Source organism: Rhinopithecus roxellana, chromosome 4, assembly GCF_007565055.1.
Source record: "Rhinopithecus roxellana isolate Shanxi Qingling chromosome 4, ASM756505v1, whole genome shotgun sequence".
NCBI classification, from domain to species: domain Eukaryota; kingdom Metazoa; phylum Chordata; class Mammalia; order Primates; family Cercopithecidae; genus Rhinopithecus; species Rhinopithecus roxellana.
In genome coordinates, this window is record NC_044552.1 from 25,362,985 (window position 1) to 25,386,874 (window position 23,890).

The window sequence follows — 23,890 nt, forward strand, 5'->3', positions numbered from 1 at the left end:
CTGGCATGGTGGTGGGTGTCTGTAATCCCAGCTACTTGGAGCTGAGGCAGGAGAATCACTTGAACCTGGAGGCAGACGTTGCAGTGAGCCAGACTGCACCAGTGCACTCCACCCTGGGAAACAGAGCAAGACTCCCATCTCAAAAACAAGAAAAGGAGGGTCATGCTAGATGGTCTCTAACGGTCCCTTAAGGCTGAGAAGTCTCATCTGTTATCATGAACTCTTATTTGCTGAATGAATGAAGTTTAGTAATTCCCAGTCACAACTGTTCTCCAAAATATAAATTACATCACTTGTATTTATCTTCTGTACATGTTCAGAAAACATGTACTGATTTGGTTGGATTGGCGAAGTCCGGTAGCATGAAGTGCATCTTATAACACTGTCACATTAATGGAAGGACAGCAAGCATTCCAGTTGCAGGTATGGTATAAGCAAAAGGCCAGAGGGAGAACATGCAGGTAGGGGCATGTTGGGGAAACACGGTGTACAGCAACTGTATTATATGCTTTATATCAAGGAGAGTAGTGGGAAGCTGAGTTGGATTCTTGGCTGGGTTAACGGAGAGTAACAGGGACTTGGATGAATTCGACATCCTTTTCCACATCCCAGCACCCTGCCCAACACATAGTAACAGAACCAAAACACGAATTTGCATCATAAATTTTATTCCCGATGCGGGACAGATTCCTTCCATCCCCAAATGAATCACATGCTGCCCTGGAAAGACCTAGGAAACTCTCCTACCATCTCCAGGGAAGTAGTGAGAAAGGCAGGTGCTGGGGACTGGGAAGGCTTTGAAGTTTCCCAGCCTACTTATCCTCCCCTTCTCAAGAGAGGATAGCTGTTCCCTATTATTCCTCTCATCCACTCATCCCTTAAAAAAAACCCACAAAACCATCATTAGTAAAAAACAAAACCCCTTCAAGTATTCGGGGTTAGGGGTTCTGGGCTGGGACTTGGGTTATGGGTCACCAGTGAAAGAGGGAGGGGAAGAGGAGGAGGAGCCATCACTGTTTCTGCTGCAGGGCTTCCTTCCTTGCCGCATCCTGCAGCAACTGTGTGTCGACCTCATCTGCTGGCAGCTGCACGTATCGGACCACTGAGCCCCGAATGAAGCAGTTCTTCACTGATAACTAGACAAAGATGGACAAATGTGAAAACACCCTTAAAAATGTCCTCTAACCACCCAGAGGCCTCCTGCTTTAGAGGTGTTTCCTCTTCTCCACAGACCCCCAACTCACCATGTGAGGATATTTCTCAGGGTCTGTGACACTGATGTCAGTTAGTTTGATGTTGAGATACTAGGAAAGGAAGATGAACACCATTATTTATTTATTTATTTATTTATTTAGACAGAGTTTTGCTCTTGTTGCCCAGGCTGGAGTGCAAGGGCACCATCTTGGCTCACTGCAACCTCCGCCTCCTGGGTTCAAGCGATTTTCCTGCCTCAGCCTCTCTGGAGTAGCTGGGATTATAGGGATGCGCCACCACGCCCGGCTACTTTTTTGTATTTTTAGTAGAGACAGGGTTTCACCATGTTGGTCAGGCTTGTCTTGAAATCCTGACCTCAGGCCTCAGCCTCTCAACGTGCTGGGATTATAGGCATGAGCCACCACGCCTGGCCGAAGAACACCATTATTAACCCTAAAGACATGATATAAGAACCCAATCCTCTCCTTCCCCAAGAACCAATTCTGGGCCTTTACTGTATCTCACCTGATCCACAGAATGGAGTGTTCCACAGATGCTGTCAAGGGCAGAGGGAGAGAAGAATCAAATTAGTTTATAACAAAGTCAACACAGAGGTGACTTCAGAACTGGGATGAGAACATGACTGGGAGAAGTCAAGGACTTGAGGAAGTCAGAAAAAGGTACAACCAAAAGGGGAAATTCCTAAGCCCTGGAGTAGGAAAGACGGCTAACAGAGTAGTGTATTTTCAACCCGACATCCCGACATCTCCTCTCCCTAAACCAATCCATTCTTTTTTTTTTTTTTTTTTGAGATGGAGTCTCGCTCTGTCACCCAGGCTGGAGTACAGTGGCACGATCTCGGCTCACTGCAAGCTCCGCCTCCCGGATTCACACCATTCTCCTGCCTCAGCCTCCCCAGTAGCTGGGACTACAGGCGTCCTGCTAATTTTTTGTATTTTTAGCAGAGATGGGGTTTCACCGTGGTCTCGATCTCCTGACCTTGTGATCCGCCCGCCTTGGCCTCCCAAAGTGCTGGGATTACAGGCGTGAGCCACCGTGCCCTGCCTTTTTTTTTTTGAGATGGAGTCTTGCTCTGTCACCCAGGCTGGAGTCCACTGGCACGATCTCGGCTCACTGCAAGCTCTGCCCCCTGGGTTCACGCCATTCTCCTGCCTCAGCCTCTGGAGTAGCTGGGACTACAGGCACTCACCACCACGCCCGGCTAATTTTTTTGCATTTTTAGTAGAGACAGGGCTTCAGCGTGTTAGCCAGGATGGTCTCGATCTCCTGACCTCATGATCCCCATGCCTCGGCCTCCCAAAGTGCTGGGATTACAGGCGTGAGCCACCGCGCCCAGCCCTTTTTTTTTTTTTTTTTTGGAAATGGAGTCTCACTGTCACCCAGGCTGAAGTGCAGTGGTGTGATCTTGGCTCACTGCAACCTCAGCCTCCTGAGTAGTTAGGACTTCAGGCGCACGCCATCATGCCCGGCTAATTTTGTATTTTTAGTAGAGATGGGGTTTCACCATGTTGGCCAGGCTGGTCTTTAACTCCTGACCTCAGGCGATCCGCCCACCTCAGCTTCCCAAAGTGCTGGGATTACAGGTGTGAACCACTATGCCCAGCCAAACCAACCTATTCTTAATAGCTACCATTAAACAACTGGTAAAGGCTAGATGTGTGTTCTATATAGTATTTGTAATCTTTACAGCATCTTTTGAAGTAGTTACTACCTTCCAGGGGCTCAGAGAGGTTGTTTTAAACTTTCTGAGTTTAGAACAAACAGGAACTTCAGTCCAAGTCTGTCTGACTCCCAAAACCATCAGCTAATTTTTTTTTTTTTTTGAGACAGGGTCTCACTCTATGACCCAGGCTGGAGTGAAATGGCGTGATCATGGTTTATTGCGGCCACTTGAGTAGCTATGATTACAGGCGTGAGCCACCATGCCCAGCTGATTTTTTTTTTTTTTGTAGAGAAAGGGTCTCACTGTGAATGTCGCCCAGGCTAGCTATTTTCAAACATTTATTGCTTTGGAACCAGAGCCCCATATGTAGATAAAGGTAGGTAGCATTACTCTTGATGATGCAGGCACGAGTGATGTCCTCTCCATTCCCCAATCCTTGAGCCCCTTAAAATGCTATTTGAGGAATGCTATCAAAACACCAGCGCTCTTTGAGAGAATGGTGCAAAAATTAAAAAAAAACACCCTTTGGCTGGGTACCGTTGCTCAAGCCTGTAATCCCAGCACTTTGGGAGGCTGAGGCAGGAGGATCGCTTGAAGCGAGCTGCAGAACAGTCCAGACAACACGGCAAGACTTCATCTCTAAAGTTATATAATAAAATAATTGTGTCCGGGCACGGTGGCTCACGCCTATAGTCCCAGCACTTTGGGAGGCTGAGGCGGGTGAATCACGAGGTCAGGTGTTTGAGACCAGCCTGGCCAACATCGTGAAATCCCATCTCTACTAAAAATACAAAAAATTAGCTGGGCATAGTGGCGGACGCCTGTAATCCTAGCTACTTGGGAGACTGAAGCAGGAGAATCTCTTGAACCAGGTAGGCGGAGGTTGCAGTGAGATGAGATCAAGCCACTGCACTCCAGCCCAGGTGACAGACTGAGACTCCATCTCAAAATAAATAAATAAAAATAATCATAATAGATAGCAGTTTAAAAAATGTCCTTATCTTGCCATAAATAAAGTTAGCAGTTCTCTGTTGGGACTCCAATTTTTGTAAAATTCTGAAAGTCTTTAAAACCCAGCGTCCGGGCCATGCACAGTGGCTTATGCCTATAATTCTAGCACTTTTAAGAGTCCAAGGTGGGCGGATCACTTGAAGCCAGGACTTTCAGACCAGCCTGGCCAACACAGTGAATCCTCATCTTTACTAAAAATACAAAAATTGTCCGGGTGCGGTGGCTTACGCCTGTAATCCCAACACTTTGGGAGGCAGAGGCGGGCAGATCACAAGGTCAGGAGATCAAGACCATCCTGGCTAGCACTGTGAAACCCTGTCTCTACTAAAAACTACATAAAATTAGCCAGGTGTGGTGGCATGCGCCTATAGACCCAGCTACTCAGGAGGCTGATACAGGAGAATCGCTTGAACCCGGGAGGCGGAGCTTGCAGTGAGCCGAGATCCCACCACTGCACTCCAGCCTGGGCGACAGAGCGAGACTCCGTCTCAAAAAATAAAAAAAGAAAAAAGAAAAGAAAGACCCACCTAAATATGCTATAGGAAATTAATTTAAACGAACAAGTATAGTACTGGGCAATCATTTTTTTTTTTTTTGAGATAGAGGGTGAGTCGCTGCCTAAAAACAAAAACAGACACCCAGTATCTGAAACCCACTGCCTCAGTAATGTTCTCACCATATTGCTAGCTGCTGAAAAACATGTGACAGCACCCCACCATCTCCAGCAGTGAAATAACATTTAGGAATTGCACAAAGTGGTTTGGGAGGCCAAGGCGGGAGGATCACTTGAGGTTAGGAGTTCAAGACCAGCCTGGCCAACATGGTGAAACCCCATCTTCACTAAAAATACAAAAAAATTAGCTGGGAGTGGTGGTGTGCACCTGTAATCCCAGCTATTCAGGATGCTGAGGTGGAAGAATCACTTGAACCTGGGAGGCAGAGGTTGCAGTGAGCCAAGATCGCACCACTGTGCTCCAGCCTGGGCATCAGAGTGAGACGCTGTCTTAAGGAAAAAAAAGGAGAAAGATCTTCTTTCTCATCCCAACAGAAAAGTCACTTTAGAGCCACACACGTGTTGGCTCACACCTGTAGTCACTGCACTTTGGGAGGCTGAGGTGGATCACTTGAGTCCAAGAGTTCAAGACCAGCCTGGGCAACATGGCCGAGGCCCTGTCTCTACGAAACATTTTAAAGTTAATATAAAAAGGCCAAGTGCAGTGGCTCACGTCTGTAATCCCAGCACTTTGGGAGGCTGTGGTGGGTGGATCATGAGGTCAGGAGTTCAAGACCAGCCTGACGAAGATGCTGAAACCCCAGGTCTACTAAAAATACACAAATTAGCTGGGTATGGTGGCAGGCACCTATAATCCCAGCTACTTGGGAGACTGAGGCAGGAGAATCACTTGAACCCGGGCAGCAGAGGTTGCAGTGAGCCGAGATCGCACCACTGTACCCCAACCTGGGCGACAGAGTGAGACCCCGTCTCAAACAAAAATAGAAAAAAAAGAAGGCTGGGCACGGTGGCTCACTCCTGTAATCTCAGTACTTTGGGAGGCCGAGGTGGGTAGATCACAAGGTCAGGAGATCAAGACCATCCTGGCCAACATAGTGAAACCCCCTTCTCTACTAAAAATACAAAAATTAGCTGGGCGTGGTGGTGCATGCGTATACTCCCAGCTACTTGGGAGGCTGAGGCAGGATAATCACTTGAACCAGGGAATCAGAGGTTACAGTGAGCTGAGATAGCGCCACTGCATTCCAGCCTGGCGACAGAGCGAGACTCATCTCGAAAAAAAAAAAAGGAAAAAAAGAAAAAGAAATGTTACTGGGGCCGGGCATGGTGGCTCACATCTGGGATTCCAGTACTTTGGGAGGCTGGGGCAGGCAGATCATGAGGTCAGGAGTTGGGAGACTAGCCTGACCAACATGGTGAAACCCTGGCTCTACTAAAGATACAAAAAATTAGCCAGGCGTGGTGGCATGTGCCTGTAATCCCAGCTACCAGGGAGGCTGAGTCTGGAGAATCGCTTGAACCCAGTAGGTGGAGGTTGCAGTGAGCCGAGATTGCACCATGCACTCCAGCCTGGGTGCCAGGGCACGACTCTGTCTCAAAAAAAAAAAAAAAAAAAAATGGTACTTTAGGGCCTAGGGTTATAACACAACAGTTAGGCTTCCCATATAAAAGGCCCAGTAAGAAGAAAAGAGGAGAATCAAAAACAAGTCATCACACCAAATTGCCTAGGACTGCTAGTGATTTCCATACTTGTCTTGCTCTGTGGCCCCAATCTATACACATCAATACCACCTGCATTGCCAGTGCCACAAACGGAAACCTCTGTTCTAAAATGCAACGGCCCTTAAGTTCCTCTCCTCACCATTCCCTGCCATGTCAACGTGTAACCCACGAAGAAATTAAATCACATAGAAATGTGGAAGACAACCAGGCATATGGCACACGCCTGTAATTAGAGTACTTTGGGAGGCCAAGGTGGCAGGACTGCTTGAGCCCAAGAATTTGAGACCAGCCTGGGCAACATAGTGAGACTCTGCCTCTCCAAATAATTAAAAAATTAGCTGGGCATGGTGGCATGTAGCCCCACCTATTCAGGAGGCTGAATGAGCTATGACTGTGCCACTGCACTCCAGCCTGGATAACACAGTGAGACCCCCATCTCAAAAATATAAATGTGGAAGACACTTTTGGGAAGAGAATACAATTGATCCCATCTTTCTAAAGGATAACGAGATAATAGGTATCAATATTTTAAATGTACTTTTTTTTTTTTGTTTTGAGATGGAGTCTCAGTCTGTCACCCAGGCTGGAGTGCAGTGGCCTGATCTCAGCTCACTACAACATCCGCCTCCTGGATTCAAGCAATTCTCCTGCCTCAGCCTCCCGAACAGCTGGGATTACAGGCACACAACACCACGCCTGGCTGATTTTTGTATTTTTAGTAGAGATGGGTGTTTCACCATGTTGGACAAGCTGGTCTCAAACTCCTGACCTCAGGCATCTGCCTACCTTGACTTCCCAAAGTGCTGGGATTACAGGTGTGGGCCACTGCATCTGGCCTAAATGTACATATCATTTAAAGGACTGTACAGATAAGTACAGGGCCAGGCATGCTGGCTTATGCCTGTAACCCCAGCACTTTGGAAAGCTGAAGCAAGAGGATTGCTTGAACTCAAGAGTTTGAAACCAGCCTGAGTAACAAAGCGAGACGGTCTCTAATTTTTAAATAAATAAATATTATTTTAAGAAAGAAAATAGGGGCCGGGCGCGGTGGCTCAAGCCTGTAATCCCAGCACTTTGGGAGGCCGAGACGGGCGGATCACGAGGTCAGGAGATCGAGACCATCCTGGCTAACATGGTGAAACCCCGTCTCTACTAAAAAATACAAAAAAAAACTAGCCGGGCGAGATGGCGGGCGCCTGTAGTCCCAGCTACTCGGGAGGCTGAGGCAGGAGAATGGCGTAAACCCGGGAGGCGGAGCTTGCAGTGAGCTGAGATCCGGCCACTGCACTCCAGCCTGGGCGACAGAGCGAGACTCCGTCTCAAAAAAAAAAAAAAAAAAAAGAAAAGAAAGAAAATAGGACTAGGCGCAGTGGCTCACACCTGTAATCCCAGCACTTTGGGAGGCCAAGGCAGGTGGATGACAAGGTCAAGAGTTCAAGACCAGCCTGGCCTAGATGGTGAAACGCCGTCTCCACTAAAAATACAAGAATTAGCTGGGCATAGTGGTGGACGCCTGTAATCACAGCTACTCGGGAGGCTGAGGCAGAGAATTGCTTCAGCCCAGGAAGCGGAGGCTGCAGTCAGCTGAGATCACGCCACTGCACTCCAGCCTAGGTGACAGAGTGAGACTCCATCTCAAAAAAAAAAAAAGAAAAGAAAAGCCAGGCGTGGTGGCTCACGCCTGTAATCCCAGTACTTTGGGAGGCCGAGGCAGGCGGATTACAAGGTCAGGAGATCGAGACCATCCTGGCTAACACGGTGAAACCCCGTCTCTACTAAAATACAAAAATTAGCCAGGCGTGGTGGCAGGCGCCTGTAGTTCCAGCTGCTGGGGAGGCTGAGGCAGGAGAATGGCATGAACCCTGGAGGCAGAGCTTGCAGTGAGCCGAGATCACGCCACTGCACTCCAGCCTGGGCGACAGAGCGAGACTCCATCTCAAAAAAAAAAGAAAAAAGAAAAAGAGAAAAGCTGGACATAATCATATTTCTGTTCTGTATCACTTACTAGTTTTGTAGACTTGAACAAGTGGTATAGCTGATCTAAGCCTCAGTTTCCTCATATGTATAAGAGCAATAGTATATATTACTTAGGAGTGTTTGAGAAATCAATCAATAAATGTATTCAGAATAGTGCTTAGTCAATAGGTCTTCAGATATTATTTTTCTTTCCTTAAGCACCTATCATACAACTGGCCTATACTAGGTATTAGATACACAGTAGCGTATCTAATACATAGGTTTCACCATGTTGGCCAGGCTGGTCTCAATCTCTTAACCTCATGATCCACCCGCCTCAGCCTCCCAGAGTGCTGGGATTACAGGCATGAGCCACTGTGCCCAGACTATGGCCTGTTCTGTTTTTTTGTTTGTTTTATTTTTTTGAGACGGAGTCTCGCTCTGGTCGCCCAGGCTGGAGTGCAGTGGTGCCATCTTGGCTCACTGCAAGCTCCGCCTCCTGGGTTCACGCCATTCTCTTGCCTAAGCCTCCTGAGTAGCTGGAACTACAGGCGCCCGCCACCACGCCAGGCTAATTTTTTGTATTTTTAGTAGACACGGGGTTTCACCATGTTAGGCAGGATGGTCTCAATCTCCTGACCTCGTGATCCGCCCACCTCGGCCTCCCAAAGTGCTGGGATTACAGGCGTGAGCCACTGCGCCTAGCCTGGCCTGTTCTTTTTTGAGACAGTCTTCCTCTGTCACCCAGGGTGGAGTAAAGTGGTACAATCATGGCTCACTGCAGCCTCGACCTCCTGGGTTCAAGTGATCCTCCCACCTCAGCCTCCCGAATAGCTGGGACTACAAGCATGTACACCACATCTGACTAATCTTTTATAGAAATGGGGTTCTATGTTGCCCAGGCTAGTCTCGACATCCTGGACTCAAGTGATCCTCCTGCCTCAGCCTCCCAAAGTGCTGAGATTACAGGTGTGAGCCACCATGGCCAGCCTAGTACTTACTCTTTATTTTTTTTGAGACAGAGTCTCACTCTGTCACCCAGGCTGGAGTGCAGTGGTGTAATCTCAACTCACTGCAACCTCTGCCACCCAGGTTCAAGCGATTTTCCTGCCTCAGCCTCCCAAGTAGCTGGGATTACAGGCACCTGCCACCATGCCCGGCTAATTTTTGTATTTTTAGTAGAGACAGGGTTTCACCATCTTGGCCAGACTGGTCTTGAACTCCTGACCTCGTGATTCACCCACCTCGGCCTCCCAAAGTGCTGGGATTACAGGCATAAGCCACACGTCCAGCCCATGAGCCACCACACCTGACCAGTATTTACTCTTTAAACTGTATATTGCTTTGTATTGTTTTCCAATACACAATACAATCCCCAAGCTTATCTGTAAATTTAAGGCACAAGGCATTTATTTATCGTTAAATTTTAAAATTTTTCTTAGAGATGGGGTCTTGCTCTATTGCCCCGGCTAGAGTGCAATGGAGTAATCACTGCTCACTGCAGCCTCAAACTCCTGGGCTCAAGTGATCCTCCTCAGCCTCCCAAAGTGCTGGGATTACAGGCGTGAGCCACTGCACCCCACCCATTTATTTCTTTTGTTTGTTTGAGACAGAGTCTCGCTCTGTCGCCCAGGCTGGAGTGCAGTGGCGTGATCTTGGCTCACTGCAAGCTCTGCCTCCCAGGTTCACGCCATTCTCCTGCCTCAGCCTCCAAAGTAGCTGGGACTACAGGCGCCTGCCACCATGCCTGGCTAATTTTTTGTATTTTTAGTAGAGATGGGGTTTCACCGTGTTAGCCAGGATGGTCCTGATCTCTTGACCTCGTGATCCGCCCACCTCAGCCTCCCAAAGTGCTGGGATTACAGGCGTGAGCCACCGCGCCCGGCCATTTATTTCTTCTGTACATCTTCCACCGTCACCCAGCCCTCAAATATTTCTCAAATTAAAGAGATTCCAGGGCCCTGGGCACACCCACCCCCAACAGACTTTTCGAAGCAGGTACCTACCTCAGGTCATTCTTGAGTTCCACCACTACATCCTTGCCCACAAGGGACTTGAAAAAAGAATAGAAGAGCTATTGGGAGAGAGGGGGAAAACCATCATGTGGGAAGGAACATGGTAGGGAGGAGTGTCCCTTGACAGTATTACCAAATACCGGTATTGTGAACCCCATTGCATCCCTGACAGTTCTCAAAATTTCACAGGAAAGAATAATTGGTTGACAGAGCTGAAAGGCTGGAGCCCAAATTATTCTGCACACTGCATTGAGCCCATCACTTAAAGTCTCAGAGAGGCTCTGCCCTGCATACCTCGGCTTCCCCAGTGTGCTCTCTCAATCGACCACCTTTCTCGGGTACCTGCCCATTCCTTTCAATGAATTACAGAAAACATCCCACCCGCACCCTGCCTGAAGCTTGCCTGGCAGAGAAGTGCTCTAAGGTCTAACTTTTCCGTCTCCCGCTGTCCCCACTGAATCTCTCTCAGGGTTGGGGGTTTTTTCCTCATCATGGAAAAAAAAAATCCCATTTGCTCTCAGGTGTCTCTTCAACGAACTTGAGGAACAGGACTAACGATGAAGATAAAAACTCCGGACCTAACTCCAGCCTAGGGGAACAAAGGCCAGACCCCCCGGCCCCAACTGTCCGAGATCCCCGAGGGCGCCCCCTTTTGACGTCACGGTACCCACCATGGTGCTGGCGCAGCGGGCAGCGGGCCGGAGCGGGAAGAGAGCCGGATGCTGCGAACAGGTCTGGGGAAACCGAAGCGCGAGCCCGCGCGTGGGGCGAGGCGGGACCGCGCAGGCGCAGCGGGAAGGGACGCAGAAACCTCCAAGCGCTGAAGGGGAAAGCGCGGCCGAGTTGCGGCTGGGGAGCGCAAGCTGGGTAAAACCGAAGGGAGGAGGAAGCCGGGAAAGGGGCGGGGTTTCCTTCGTTCCGACTTCTTCCCTGGGCGGCCGGCTCCCATTGCGCAAGCGCGGACCCTAGCCTGGGCTCCTAGGCGGGTGGAGGCACTCAGCGCCTGAGCTCAAAGGATTTTGTTCTTTCCCATAACCCTGCCGTCCACAGCGTGATGTGTTCGTGCCCTCTACACACATCCTATCGAGAATTGTGGGGAGTTTGTGAAGATTATGAAGTGTGCACTTTTCTATATTTGTTAAAGTAAAAACATAAAATTCAAAAAATAAAATTAAAAAATGTTTTATTTTGGGTTTTCTTTTGTTTTTTTTTTTGAGACGGAGTCTCGCTCTGTCGCCCAAGCTGGAGTGCAGTGGCCGGATCTCAGCTCACTGCAAGCTCCGCCTCCCGGGTTCACGCCATTCTCCTGCCTCAGCCTCCCGAGTAGCTGGGACTACAGGCGCCCGCCACCTCGCCCGGCTAGTTTTTTTGTATTTTTAGTAGAGACGGGGTTTCACCGTGTTAGCCAGGATGGTCTCGATCTCCTGACCTCGTGATCCGCCCGCCTCGGCCTCCCAAAGTGCTGGGATTACAGGCTTGAGCCACCGCGCCCGGCCTAAAAAATGTTTTTAATCTTAAATTCAGCTGATAAAAAAAAAAAGGCTGAGGGCGGTGGCTCACGCCTTCAATCCCAGCACTCTGGGAGGCCAAGGTGGGTGGATTGTGTGAGGTCAGGAGTTCGAGACCAGTCTAGCCAACATGGTGAAGTCTCGTCTTCACTAAAAATACAAAAAGAAATTAGCCAGGCGTGGTCGCGGGCGCCTGTAATCCCAGCTACTCGGGAGGCTGAGGAAGGAGAATCGCTTGAACCCGGGAGGCGGAGGTTGCAGGGAGCCAAGATCGCGCCACTGCACTGCAGCCTGGGCGACAAAGCGAGACTCGTCTCAAAAAAAAAAAAAAAAAAATCGACCGGGCGCAGTGGCTGACGCCTATAATCCCAGCACTTTGGGAGGCCAAGGCAAGTGGATCACCTGAGGTCAGGAGCTCGAGACCAGCCTGGCCAACATGGCGAAATCCTGTCTCTACTAAAAACCCAAAAATTAGCCGGGTGTGGTGGCACGCACCTGTAAACCCGGGAGGGATAGGTTGCAGTGAGTGGAGATCATGCCATTGCACTCCAGCCTGGGCAACAACAGCGAAACTCTTGTCTCAAAACAACAACAACAACAAAATGTTAAGGCCTGTAAATCCCAGCATTTTGGGAGGCTGAGGCAGGAGGATCATTTGAACCCAAGAGTTACAGTGAGCTACAATCTCCCCATTGCATTCCAGCCTGGGCAACATAGCGAGACTCTCTCTATAAAAAAGAAAATTATAAAAAACAAAAAAATGTTGAGGAGTCCCAGAGATAAGGAGGAGCTGGAGCACAAATTTTGGTTTTATCAAAGGTTACCAATAAATATATTTCTCCAAAGGAGCCAACCTCAATCTCCACATTTCTTAGACACTTTTGCCAAGACTGTCCTGTAAAGGACTGAGTAAAAATAAAGAGATTGTGGCTCACAGATGCAAATAACCCAGTCTAACATTTCACTGCCAAATGTTTCAAACACAGACAGAAATGCACAGTTACATATCATTCTAACTCATGTCCCCCAGGTTTTTATAAATGTGTATTAGGACACAGGTAAAAGAAAAAAATTTTTTTTGAGATGGAGTCTTGCTCTGTCATCAGGCTGGAGTGCGGTGCCACGATCTCAGCTCACTGCAACCTCCACAACCCGGGTTCAAGCAATTCCTCTGCCTCACCCTCCCAAGTAGCTGGGACTACAGGCGTGTACCACCATGCTCAGCTAATTTTTGTATTTTTAGTAGTGATGGGGTTTCACCATGTTGGGCAGGATGGTCTCGATCTCTTGACCTCATGATCTGCCTGCCTTGGCCTCCCAAAGTGCTGGGATAACAGGTGTGAGCCACTGCGCCCGGCCGGTAAAAATATTTTTTCATGGACTAAGACTTCATAAACTTGTATTTGTCATCTTGCATAGAAGTATTTATTTGTCAAGAGTTTGCTATAGAAATATTTTCTGGGGCTGGGCATGGTGGCTCACGCCTATAATCCCAGCACTTTGGGAGGCTGAGGTGGGTGTATCACCTAGGTCAGGAGTTCAGAACAGCCTGGTCACCATGGTGAAATCCTGTCTCTACTAAAAACACAAACATTAGCCGAGTGTGGTGGTGAGCACCTGTAATCCCAGCTACTCAGGAGGCTGAAGCAGAATAATTGCTTGAATACAGGAGGCGAAGGTTGCAGTGAGCCAAGGTTGTGCCATTGCACTCCAGCTTGGGTGACAAGAGCGAAACTCTGTCTCCAAAAAAAAGAAGAAAGAAAGAAAAGAAATATTTTCTCCATATAATGAATGTAAACAATGAACTCTGTGAGTGCACAGATGCTGAACCTCCTGGACCTTAGCCTATACATCAGGACATCAAGCAGGATTTGTCCCTCCACCCCAAGCTGAGTCCTAAACACCAAAACCAGCCTGTAGCTGATTAAAAGCAGTTATAGTTTACAATCTGTTCCATCTGTGCTAAAGGTGTCTGAGGATCAAAAATTATGTGCTGATTGAAACAATGAGTTCATGGGCTGGGCGCGGTGGCTCACGCCTGTAATCCCAGCACTTTGGGAGGCCGAGGCGGGCAGATCCTGAGGTCAGGAGATTGAGACCATCCTGGCTAACATGGTGAAATCCCGTCTCTACTAAAACAATACAAAAAATTAGCTGGACATGGTGGTGGACGCCTGCAGTCCCAGCTACTCGGGAGGCTGAGGCAGGAGAATGGCGTGAACCCGGGAAGCAGAGCTTGCAGTGAGCCGAGATTGTGCCACTGCACTCCAGCCTGGGCAAGAGGGCGAGACTCCATCTCAAAAGAAAAAAAAAACCCCGATGAGTTCATGAAAATTCAAATACTTTACCCTTACCAATTTAATCATTCACAGTGAGCTCACAATCAGAGAACACATGCTCTCTCCATGAACTCTCCCCTTCGAGGTACATTCACAGCCTAAATACCACAAGTAATTTCCTTTAGGAACAAATTTACTGATTGACAAATAAGCATCCACATAGGAAGAAGAATGTTAGGGTGGCTGGAAATAACAGACATTCAAACACATCACACGGTTTAAAGAGGGGCCTAGTTTTCCTGAGTCCATTCCAGAGTCAGAAACAGGATATGAGGGAGTGTGATAGGTGGTGCATGAGACTTCTCCTCCAGAATTCCCAAGGGATGGTAACTTAGGTTCAGGTCTGGTCAAGAATAATAATGATGTTTGAAGATGAGGGGAATGAAATACACGTAGAGGCATCCTAGGATGCTTCAGTTCCAAAAAGAATTAATCTACTTCTTCAATTGTGGGGCCTGTGGCAGGCCTTCCAGGCACATACCCTGTTCCACAGGCAGGCCCAGTGCATCCTCCCTGGTAGAGTTTTGTGATGATGGGGTTACACATCTGCTCCAATTCCTTTCTCTTATGATCAAACTCATCTTTCTCTGCCAATTGATTGGCCTCCAGCCATGAAAGAAGTTCATTGCATTTATCCAGTATTTTCTTTTTATCAGACTCACTGATCTTGCCCTTCAAACCTTCATCACTCACAACACTCTTCATGTTAAAAGCGTAGGATTCTAAGGCATTCTTTGCAGCAACTTTCTCCCTCTGGACCTCATCTTCAGCTTTATATTTCTCAGCATCCAGAACCATGCGCTCAATCTCCTCCTTGCTCAGGCGGCCCTTGTCATTGGTGATGGTGATCTTGTTGGCCTTGCCTGTGCTCTTGTCCATGGCCGTGACATTGAGAATACCATTGGCATCAATGTCAAATGTCACCTCGATCTGAGGAACTCCCCTGGGTGCTGGAGGGATTCCAGTCAGGTCAAAGCGCCCCAGCAGGTTGTTGTCCTTCGTCATGGCCCTCTCACCTTCGTATACCTGGATCAGCACCCCAGGTTGGTTGTCGGAGTAGGTGGTGAAGATCTGCGTCTGCTTGGTGGGGATGGTGGAGTTACGCTTGATCAGGGCAGTCATCACACCCCCGGCCGTCTCCAGCCCCAGCGACAGGGGAGCCACGTCCAGCAGCAGCAGGTCCTGCACCTTCTCAGACTTGTCCCCCATCAGGATGGCCGCCTGTACCGCAGCCCCATATGCTACTGCCTCATCAGGGTTGATGCTCTTGTTGAGATCACGTCCATTAAAGTAGTCCTGAAGCAGCCGCTGCACCTTGGGGATGCGGGTGGAGCCTCCTACTAAAACAATGTCATGGATTTTAGCCTTATCCATCTTGGCATCCCGAAGTGCTTTTTCTACAGGCTCCAGGGTACCCCTAAAAAGGTCTGCACACAACTCTTCAAATCGAGCTCTGGTGATGGATGTGTAGAAGTCAATGCCTTCATAAAGTGAATCAATTTCTAGGTTGGCCTGGGTGCTGGACGACAGGGTCCTCTTGGCCCTCTCGCAGGCGGTGCGCAGCCGCCTCACGGCTCGCTTGTTCTGGCTGATGTCCTTCTTGTGCTTCCTCTTGAACTCCTCCACGAAGTGGCTCACAAGCCTGTTGTCAAAGTCCTCCCCACCCAGGTGAGTGTCCCCAGCAGTGGCCTTTACCTCAAAAATCCCATCATCTATGGTCAGAATTGACACATCAAATGTGCCTCCACCCAGATCAAAAATCAGGACATGTCGTTCTCCTCGACCTCCTTTATCTAAACCATAGGCAATGGCAGCAGCTGTGGGCTCATTGATGATTCGTAGCACATTAAGTCCAGCAATCACACCTGCATCCTTAGTAGCCTGACGTTGAGAGTCATTGAAATAGGCTGGCACGGTAATCACTGCATTGGTGACAGGGTGGCCCAAAAACGCCTCAGCAGTCTCTTTCATCTTAGTCAGTACCATCGAAGAGATTTCCTCAGGGTAGAAAGCTTTATTCTCCCCTTTATAGGACACAAGCACTTTGGGCTTGCCTCCTTCATTAATCACTTGAAAAGGCCAAAGTTTCATATCTGATTGCACAACAGGATCATTAAATTTCCTGCCGATCAGACGTTTGGCATCAAAAACAGTGTTCTGGGGATTCATGGCTACCTGGTTCTTGGCCGCATCCCCGATGAGCCGCTCGGTGTCTGTGAAGGCCACGTAGCTGGGGGTGGTGCGGTTGCCCTGGTCGTTGGCGATGATCTCCACCTTGCCGTGCTGGAACACCCCCACACAGGAGTAGGTGGTACCCAGGTCGATGCCTATGGCAATCCCCTTGGCAGTAGCCATAGTTCTCTGAGGCCTATGGAGAAAGAATGAGATACTGTTTTGGCAGAATGCTTTTCAATATTATTTATTTTTTTGAGACAGGGTCTTCCTCTGTCACCCAGGTTGGAGTGCAGAAGCACAGTCATAGCTCACTGCAGCTTTGATCTCCTGGGCTCCAGCAGTCTTCCTGCCTCAGCCTCCAGAGTAACTGGAGACATCATGCCTGGCTAATTTTTTTTTTTTTTTTTAGACGGAGTCTCACTTTGTCATCCAGGCTGGACTGCAGTGGCATGATCTAGGCTCACTGCAACCTCCACCTCCTGAGTTCAAGCAATTCTCCTGTCTCAGCTTCCCAAGTGGCTGGGATTATGGGGGTGCCACCACGCCTGGCTAATTTTTGTATTTTTAGTAGAGATGGGGTTTCATGGTTTCACTATGTTGGCCAGGCTGGTCTTGAACTTCTGACCTCAGGTGATCTGCCCGCCTCGGCCTCCCAAAGTGCTGGGATTACAGGTGTGAGCCACCGTGACCAGCCCTCTGCCTGGCTACTTTTTAAATTTTGTGTACAGATGGGATCTCACTATGTTGCTTAGGCTGGTCTCAAACTCATGGGCTCAAATGATCCTTCAGCCTCAGCCTCCCCAAGTACTGGGATTACCGGAGTGAACATCTTGTGCAGCCTATTTTTTATTTTTTATTGTGGTAAAATACACACAAATTGTACCATCTTAACCATTTTTAAGTGTAGAGTTTGGTAGTGAGTTCAATCACAGTGGTGATTGAAATTGGTCAACCGGGCCGGGCGCGGTGGCTCAAGCCTGTAATCCCAGCACTTTGGGAGGCCGAGACGGGCGGATCACGAGGTCAGGAGATCGAGACCATCCTGGCTAACACGGTGAAACCCCCGTCTCTACTAAAAATACAAAAAACTAGCCGGGCGAGGTGGCGGGCGCCTGTAGTCCCAGCTACTCAGGAGGCTGAGGCAGGAGAATGGCGTAAACCCGGGAGGCGGAGCTTGCAGTGAGCTGAGATCTGGCCACTGCACTCCAGCCTGGGCGACAGAGCAAGACTCCGTCTCAACAAAAAAAAAAAAAAAAAAGAAATTGGTCAACCGATTTCCAATATTCTGTTCATCTCACAAAAGTGAAACTGTATACTCATTAAGCAACTCCCATTTTCCCCTCCCTGTAGCCCCTGGTAACTACCAGTCTTTTTTCTCATTTTTTTTAGAGACAGGGTCTCATTTTGTCACACAGGCTGCACTGCAGTGGTGTGATCATGGTTCACTGCAGTCTTGACCTCCCAGGCTCATGGGATCCTTTTGTCTCAGCCTCCCAAGTAGCTGGGACCACAGGTGAATGCCACCACACCCAGTTAATTTTTTATTTTTTTTGTGGAGACAGGGTCTCCCTATGTTGCCCAAGCTAGTTTCTCACTCCTGGGCTCAAGGAAACCTCCTCCCACCTCCAAGTTACCAAGTGTTGGGATATAGGCTCGAGCCAAGGCACCTGACCTCTTTTTTCTATCTCTATGAATTTGACTACTCTTGTAACTTCATATAAGTGGAATTATACAGTATTTGTCCTTTTGTGACTTTGCTTATTTCACTTAGCTTATGTGCACAGGTTTCATCCATGTTGTAACATGTCAGAATTTCCTTCCTAAGGCTGAGTAATATTCACAATATTTATATACAACTTTATTTTTGTTTTTGTTTTGAGACACAGTCTCACTCTGTTGCCCAGGCTGGAGTGCAGTGGTGCGATCTTGACTCACTGCAACCTCCACCTCCTGGGTTCAAGCTAATTCTCCTGCCTCAGCCTCCCGAGGAGCTGGGACTACAGGCATGCACTGCCACACCCCAATAATTTTTGTATTTTTAGTACAAACAGAGTTTCACCATGTTGGCCAGGCTGGTCTCAAACTCCTAACCTTAAATGATCCACCCACCTCGGTCTCCCGAAGTTCTGGGATTACAGGCATGAGCCACCGCACCCGGCCTATATATACCACATTTGGCTTATCCATCTCTCGATGGAAATAGGTTACAGAATAATGTTGCTATGAACAAGCCTATACAAATACATGGAGACGCTACTGTCATGGCAGAGTGCTTTTTGGACAGGGTAAAGTATTCTCGGCTACTCAAAGGAGTTTGGAAGCAAGTAGCTGTATATTGTTTTCAATTTCCCAAGTGACCTAATTCTACTGTCCTGTTCCTATGTCTGTGATGTATTTTATTGTGGGACTCTGTCTCTTTATGACCCAAGAGTAGTGTACATTCTGGTCTCTTCAACAGACATCAGCCTCCACACTTGAGTTCTGCTGCCTTCCGGGGATACTATTCTCAACTAGGGGTTCATAGGCAGTAAATTCCAGTCAGCCTGAAGATGACTGCTAGAAATCCACAAGCCCTGGAGTTTTATCAAAAGACATGCGCTCCAGACAGTATCTCTATCCGTCTCCTAAAGAAAACCCCCGTTTTCTGGAGTCAATAACTAATCAATAAAGGGTTTAAGGGCCGGGCGCGGTGGCTTACGCCTGTAATCCCAGCACTTTGGGAGGCCCAGGCGGGCGGATTACGAGGTCAGCAGATCGAGACCATCCTGGCTAACATGGTGAAACCCCGTCTCTACTAAAAAAAGAAAAAGCCGGGCGTGGTGGCGGACGCCTGTAGTTCCAGCTACTCGGAGGCTGAGGCAGGAGAATAGCTTGAACCCGGGAGGCGGAGCAATTAGCCGGGCGTGGTGGCGGGCGCCTACAGTCCCAGCTACCCCGGAGACTGAGGCAGGAGAATGCCGAGAACTGGGAAGGCGAAGCTTGCAGTGAGCCAAGATCGTGCCACTGCACTCCAGCCTGGGCGACAGAGCGAGACCCCCTCTCAAAAAAAAATAAATAAATAAAAATAAAATAAACGGTTTAGGGTCTACCCCTCTCCACACCTCAGATTCCTAGGCCGAACTCTCTTTCCCCCGCCTCCCCCTCACCCCGCCTCCCCCTCACCCCGCCTCCCCCTCACCCCGCCTCCCCCTCACCCCGCCTCCCCCTCACCCCGCCTCCCCCTCACCCCGCCTCCCCCTCACCCCGCCTCCCACGTCCCCACCTGGCCTCACTCCCTTCCCCCGCCTCCCAATTACTCCGCTTCCTTCCCCACCTCCCCCTTTTCCCACCTCCCCCATTCTGGCTGCTCTGACCAATCAATCTGGAGCCATCTTAGCTTTCCCCAAGTGCTCCTCCTATCCGGATCAGCCAACGCCCACATACCTCAGGCTTAAACCAACTAGGGAACTTTCCACTACTTTCCCAAACAAGGACCTACTGGGCCTTGCAGGTTCACAATCAATCAGATCCCTAACTGGCTCACCTAGTCTCCCGACGCCTTCGCTTCAGTTTGGAAACGTTCAGATTATGGAGCCCCGGCGAGTAGGTGGGGGCTCCCTCAATATAAAACTGCACAACCGGCGTCACCCCACCCCCCACCCCGTCCCTCCCTGCAAATTTGGGCGGGCTCCAACTCAGTCATCTTTTTCCAAACTGGTCCATGAGTTCATAGACAGTGTCTCCATTGTAACGTGCCCGGTGCGGTGTCAACACAAACGCCCCCACCCTCCCCTGGACGCGCGTCACCCGCTCCCCGCACCATCCCCCTGCCCACAACTGCACGAGCCCCCACAATTAAAAGCCCAGCGCCGACCCTTCCTGTCAATTAGGCGCTGAAGCGGAGGCGGCCAGCATCGCCATGGAGACCAATACCCTTCCCACCGCCACTCCCCCTTTCTCTCAGGGCCCCTGTCCCCTCCAGTGAATCCCAGAAGACTCTGGAGAGTTCTGAGCAGAGGGCGGCACCCTGGCCTCTGATTGGTCCAAGGAAGGCTGGGCGGCAGGACGGGAGGCGAAACCCCTGGAATATTCCCGACCTGGCAGCCTCATCGAGCTCGGTGATTGGCTCAGAAGGGAAAAGGCGGGTCTCCGAGACGGCTTATAAACGCCAAGGGGCAAGCGGTCCGGAAAACGGCCAACCTCAGGAGCTGCTGCGAGAGATCGCTGCCTTTCCAGAGCTAACCTGTACGGCTGCAGGCACCAGCGCCGTTGAGTTTCCTGCGTTCCGGAGGACTGAGCTCTTGTCGCGGGTCCCGTCCGCCGTTTCCAGTCCCGAATCTCAGAGGGGAGCAGACAGCGGGGCACCGGCATGGCCAAAGCCGCGGCGATCGGCATCGACCTGGGCACCACCTACTCCTGTGTGGGGGTGTTCCAGCACGGCAAGGTGGAGATCATCGCCAACGACCAGGGCAACCGCACCACCCCCAGCTACGTGGCTTTCACAGACACCGAGCGGCTCATCGGGGATGCGGCCAAGAACCAGGTGGCGCTGAACCCGCAGAACACCGTGTTTGACGCGAAGCGGCTGATCGGCCGCAAGTTCGGCGACCCGGTGGTGCAGTCGGACATGAAGCACTGGCCTTTCCAGGTGATCAACGACGGAGACAAGCCCAAGGTGCAGGTGAGCTACAAGGGGGAGACCAAGGCATTCTACCCCGAGGAGATCTCGTCCATGGTGCTGACCAAGATGAAGGAGATCGCCGAGGCGTACCTGGGCTACCCGGTGACCAACGCGGTGATCACCGTGCCGGCCTACTTCAACGACTCCCAGCGCCAGGCCACCAAGGATGCGGGGGTGATTGCGGGGCTCAACGTGCTGCGGATCATCAACGAGCCCACGGCGGCGGCCATCGCCTACGGCCTGGACAGAACGGGCAAGGGGGAGCGCAACGTGCTCATCTTTGACCTGGGCGGGGGCACCTTCGACGTGTCCATCCTGACGATCGACGACGGCATCTTCGAGGTGAAAGCCACGGCCGGGGACACCCACCTGGGTGGGGAGGACTTTGACAACAGGCTGGTGAACCACTTCGTGGAGGAGTTCAAGAGAAAACACAAGAAGGACATCAGCCAGAACAAGCGAGCCGTGAGGCGGCTGCGCACTGCCTGCGAGAGGGCCAAGAGGACCCTGTCGTCCAGCACCCAGGCCAGCCTGGAGATCGACTCCCTGTTTGAGGGCATCGACTTCTACACGTCCATCACCAGGGCGAGGTTCGAGGAGCTGTGCTCGGACCTGTTCCGAAGCACCCTGGAGCCCGTGGAGAAGGCTCTGCGCGACGCCAAGCTGGACAAGGCCCAGATCCACGACCTGGTCCTGGTCGGGGGCTCTACCCGCATCCCCAAGGTGCAGAAGCTGTTGCAGGACTTCTTCAACGGGCGCGACCTGAACAAGAGCATCAACCCCGACGAGGCTGTGGCCTACGGGGCGGCTGTGCAGGCGGCCATCCTGATGGGGGACAAGTCCGAGAACGTGCAGGACCTGCTGCTGCTGGACGTGGCTCCGCTGTCGCTGGGGCTGGAGACGGCCGGAGGCGTGATGACTGCCCTGATCAAGCGCAACTCCACCATCCCCACCAAGCAGACGCAGATCTTCACCACCTACTCGGACAACCAACCCGGGGTGCTGATCCAGGTGTACGAGGGCGAGAGGGCCATGACGAAGGACAACAATCTGTTGGGGCGCTTCGAGCTGAGCGGCATCCCTCCGGCCCCCAGGGGCGTGCCCCAGATCGAGGTGACCTTCGACATCGATGCCAACGGCATCCTCAACGTCACGGCCACGGACAAGAGCACCGGCAAGGCCAACAAGATCACCATCACCAATGACAAGGGCCGCCTGAGCAAGGAGGAGATCGAGCGCATGGTGCAGGAGGCAGAGAAGTACAAAGCGGAGGACGAGGTGCAGCGCGAGAGGGTGTCCGCCAAGAACGCCCTGGAGTCGTACGCCTTCAACATGAAGAGCGCCGTGGAGGATGAGGCGCTCAAGGGCAAGATCAGCGAGGTGGACAAGAAGAAGGTGCTGGACAAGTGTCAAGAGGTCATCTCGTGGCTGGATGCCAACACCCTGGCCGAGAAGGACGAGTTTGAGCACAAGAGGAAGGAGCTGGAGCAGGTGTGTAACCCCATCATCAGCGGACTGTACCAGGGTGCGGGTGGTCCCGGGCCTGGCGGCTTCGGGGCTCAGGGTCCCAAGGGAGGGTCTGGGTCAGGCCCCACCATTGAGGAGGTAGATTAGGAGCCTTCCCAAGATTACCGTTTTTGTTTTGGCGCCTCAAGACTTTGTATTTCCTAATATTTCTGTTTGTCATTTCTCAGTTTCCTGTGTTTGCAATGTTCAAGTTTTTTGGTGAAATACTGAACTTGCTTTTTTTCCAGTCTCTACGTGTAGAGATGAATTTATACTGCCATCTTATGACCATTTCTTCTTTGTAATACACTGAACTCAGGCCATTTTTTAAGTTAGTTACTTCAAAGTAAATAAACTTTAAAATTCAAGTGATGCCTTTTTTTCTTTTATTTGGGGGTCAGTAGGGTCTGCATAGGTTGTCTTTCTCATAGCGTCTAAAATGGAATGGCATTTTTCCCTCCAGTAAGGGCACATATTAGAGAAGTGTGGCTATTGTAATGTGATCCATTTGTGTTAGACAAATGGTATGCTCCAGTAAAGCTTCTTAATTCTGGCCGGGCGTGGTGACTCAAGTCTGTAATCCCAGCACTTTGGGAGGCTGAGGTGGGTGGATCACTTGAGGTCAGGAGTTCCAGACCAACCTGGCCAATGTGGTGAAACCCTGTCTCTACTAAAAACACAAAAATTAGCCAGGTGTGGTGGTGCATGCCTGTTGTCCCAGGGAGGCTGAGGCAGGAGAATCGCTTGAACCCAGGAAGTAGTGGTAGCAGTGAGCCGAGATCACGCCATTGCACTCTAGCCTGGGTGTCACAGTGAGACTCACACACACAAAAAAAAGTTAAAAAAAAATAGTAAAGCTTGTTGATGCTGATTGGGTGTTTAGCCTGAGGGTACAGAAAAAGTTTAACACCTGGGATGGTAGCCTCAAATTGGTGTTTGTGTAAGATTGGTCTCAAAAGAGGTGGGGTGGGGTGGGGGATGTTTCTGCAAAAGTGGTCAGAGAGGATGCAGTTAGATGGGAGGCCAGTGCTCCTACCTCCTGTAGGTACACCTAATAAGCTTATTATGCACTTGATATTTAATCTAGATTCAACACGGAATGGAAGGAGTGTCCTACATTTCGAAGTGAAAAAATAGGGGTACATGCACTGGCTTGCTGAGTTATGCACATGTGCTTTAGTTGTCATCTTTTAAAATGGAAGGGTTTGGCTTGATGCTTCTCTTATGACTGAAAGCATACTGAAATAGAAATGTCACATTCTTAGCAGTTATCACCTACAATTTACCCCAGTGAGCACCCGAGCCAGGAAGACCTACATACAGACTTCACTCCCATGCACTTTCCCTTGGAGATGCTTCATGCCCCAGCTGCTAGCATCCCAGAAGTAATTCCCTCCTTGTTGGAAAACGCCCACTACAATCTTTAAAGCTCCTGGCGTGAGCCCCTTTAAAAATAAATTGTATCTGGCCGGGTATGGTGGCTCATGCCTGTAATCCCATCACTTTGGGAGACCGAGGCAGGCGGATCACCTGAGGTCAGGAGTTCGAGACCAGCCTGGCCAACATGGTGAGGATGCCCCCCCCCCCTTCCTGCTCCACTAAAAGT

At 50.2% G+C, this 23,890-nt stretch overlaps 3 protein-coding genes across 4 annotated transcripts; 1 reads left to right on the top strand and 2 right to left on the bottom strand.

The window, feature by feature from the left end:
* Nucleotides 1–651: 651 nt before the first annotated feature.
* LSM2 (LSM2 homolog, U6 small nuclear RNA and mRNA degradation associated) lies at nucleotides 652–10,997 on the bottom strand. The gene is made up of 5 exons (XM_010383341.2): nucleotides 10,768–10,997; nucleotides 10,088–10,155; nucleotides 1,720–1,750; nucleotides 1,245–1,304; nucleotides 652–1,136 (listed from the first exon to the last, which is right to left on the bottom strand). Exons 1-5 carry the CDS (start codon nucleotides 10,768–10,770, stop codon nucleotides 1,011–1,013), a joined length of 288 nt encoding a protein of 95 aa, XP_010381643.1. The 5' UTR covers nucleotides 10,771–10,997; the 3' UTR covers nucleotides 652–1,010.
* A 2,950-nt stretch (nucleotides 10,998–13,947) lies between these two features.
* HSPA1L (heat shock protein family A (Hsp70) member 1 like) lies at nucleotides 13,948–20,295 on the bottom strand. 2 transcript variants are annotated; one of them, XM_030928734.1, is made up of 2 exons: nucleotides 20,195–20,295; nucleotides 13,948–16,311 (listed from the first exon to the last, which is right to left on the bottom strand). In XM_030928734.1, the coding sequence occupies exon 2, from the start codon at nucleotides 16,296–16,298 to the stop codon at nucleotides 14,373–14,375; it is 1,926 nt and encodes a 641-aa protein (XP_030784594.1). In that variant the 5' UTR covers nucleotides 16,299–16,311; nucleotides 20,195–20,295; the 3' UTR covers nucleotides 13,948–14,372. The 2 variants fall into 2 exon arrangements, with proteins under 2 accessions (XP_030784594.1, XP_030784593.1); XM_030928733.1 differs by lacking the exon at nucleotides 20,195–20,295 and adding an exon at nucleotides 19,642–20,027.
* On the top strand, nucleotides 20,266–22,652 carry LOC115892023 (heat shock 70 kDa protein 1-like). Its single transcript, XM_030928735.1, has one exon. It carries the CDS (start codon nucleotides 20,467–20,469, stop codon nucleotides 22,390–22,392), a length of 1,926 nt encoding a protein of 641 aa, XP_030784595.1. The 5' UTR covers nucleotides 20,266–20,466; the 3' UTR covers nucleotides 22,393–22,652.
* The last annotated feature ends 1,238 nt before the right edge of the window (nucleotides 22,653–23,890 follow it).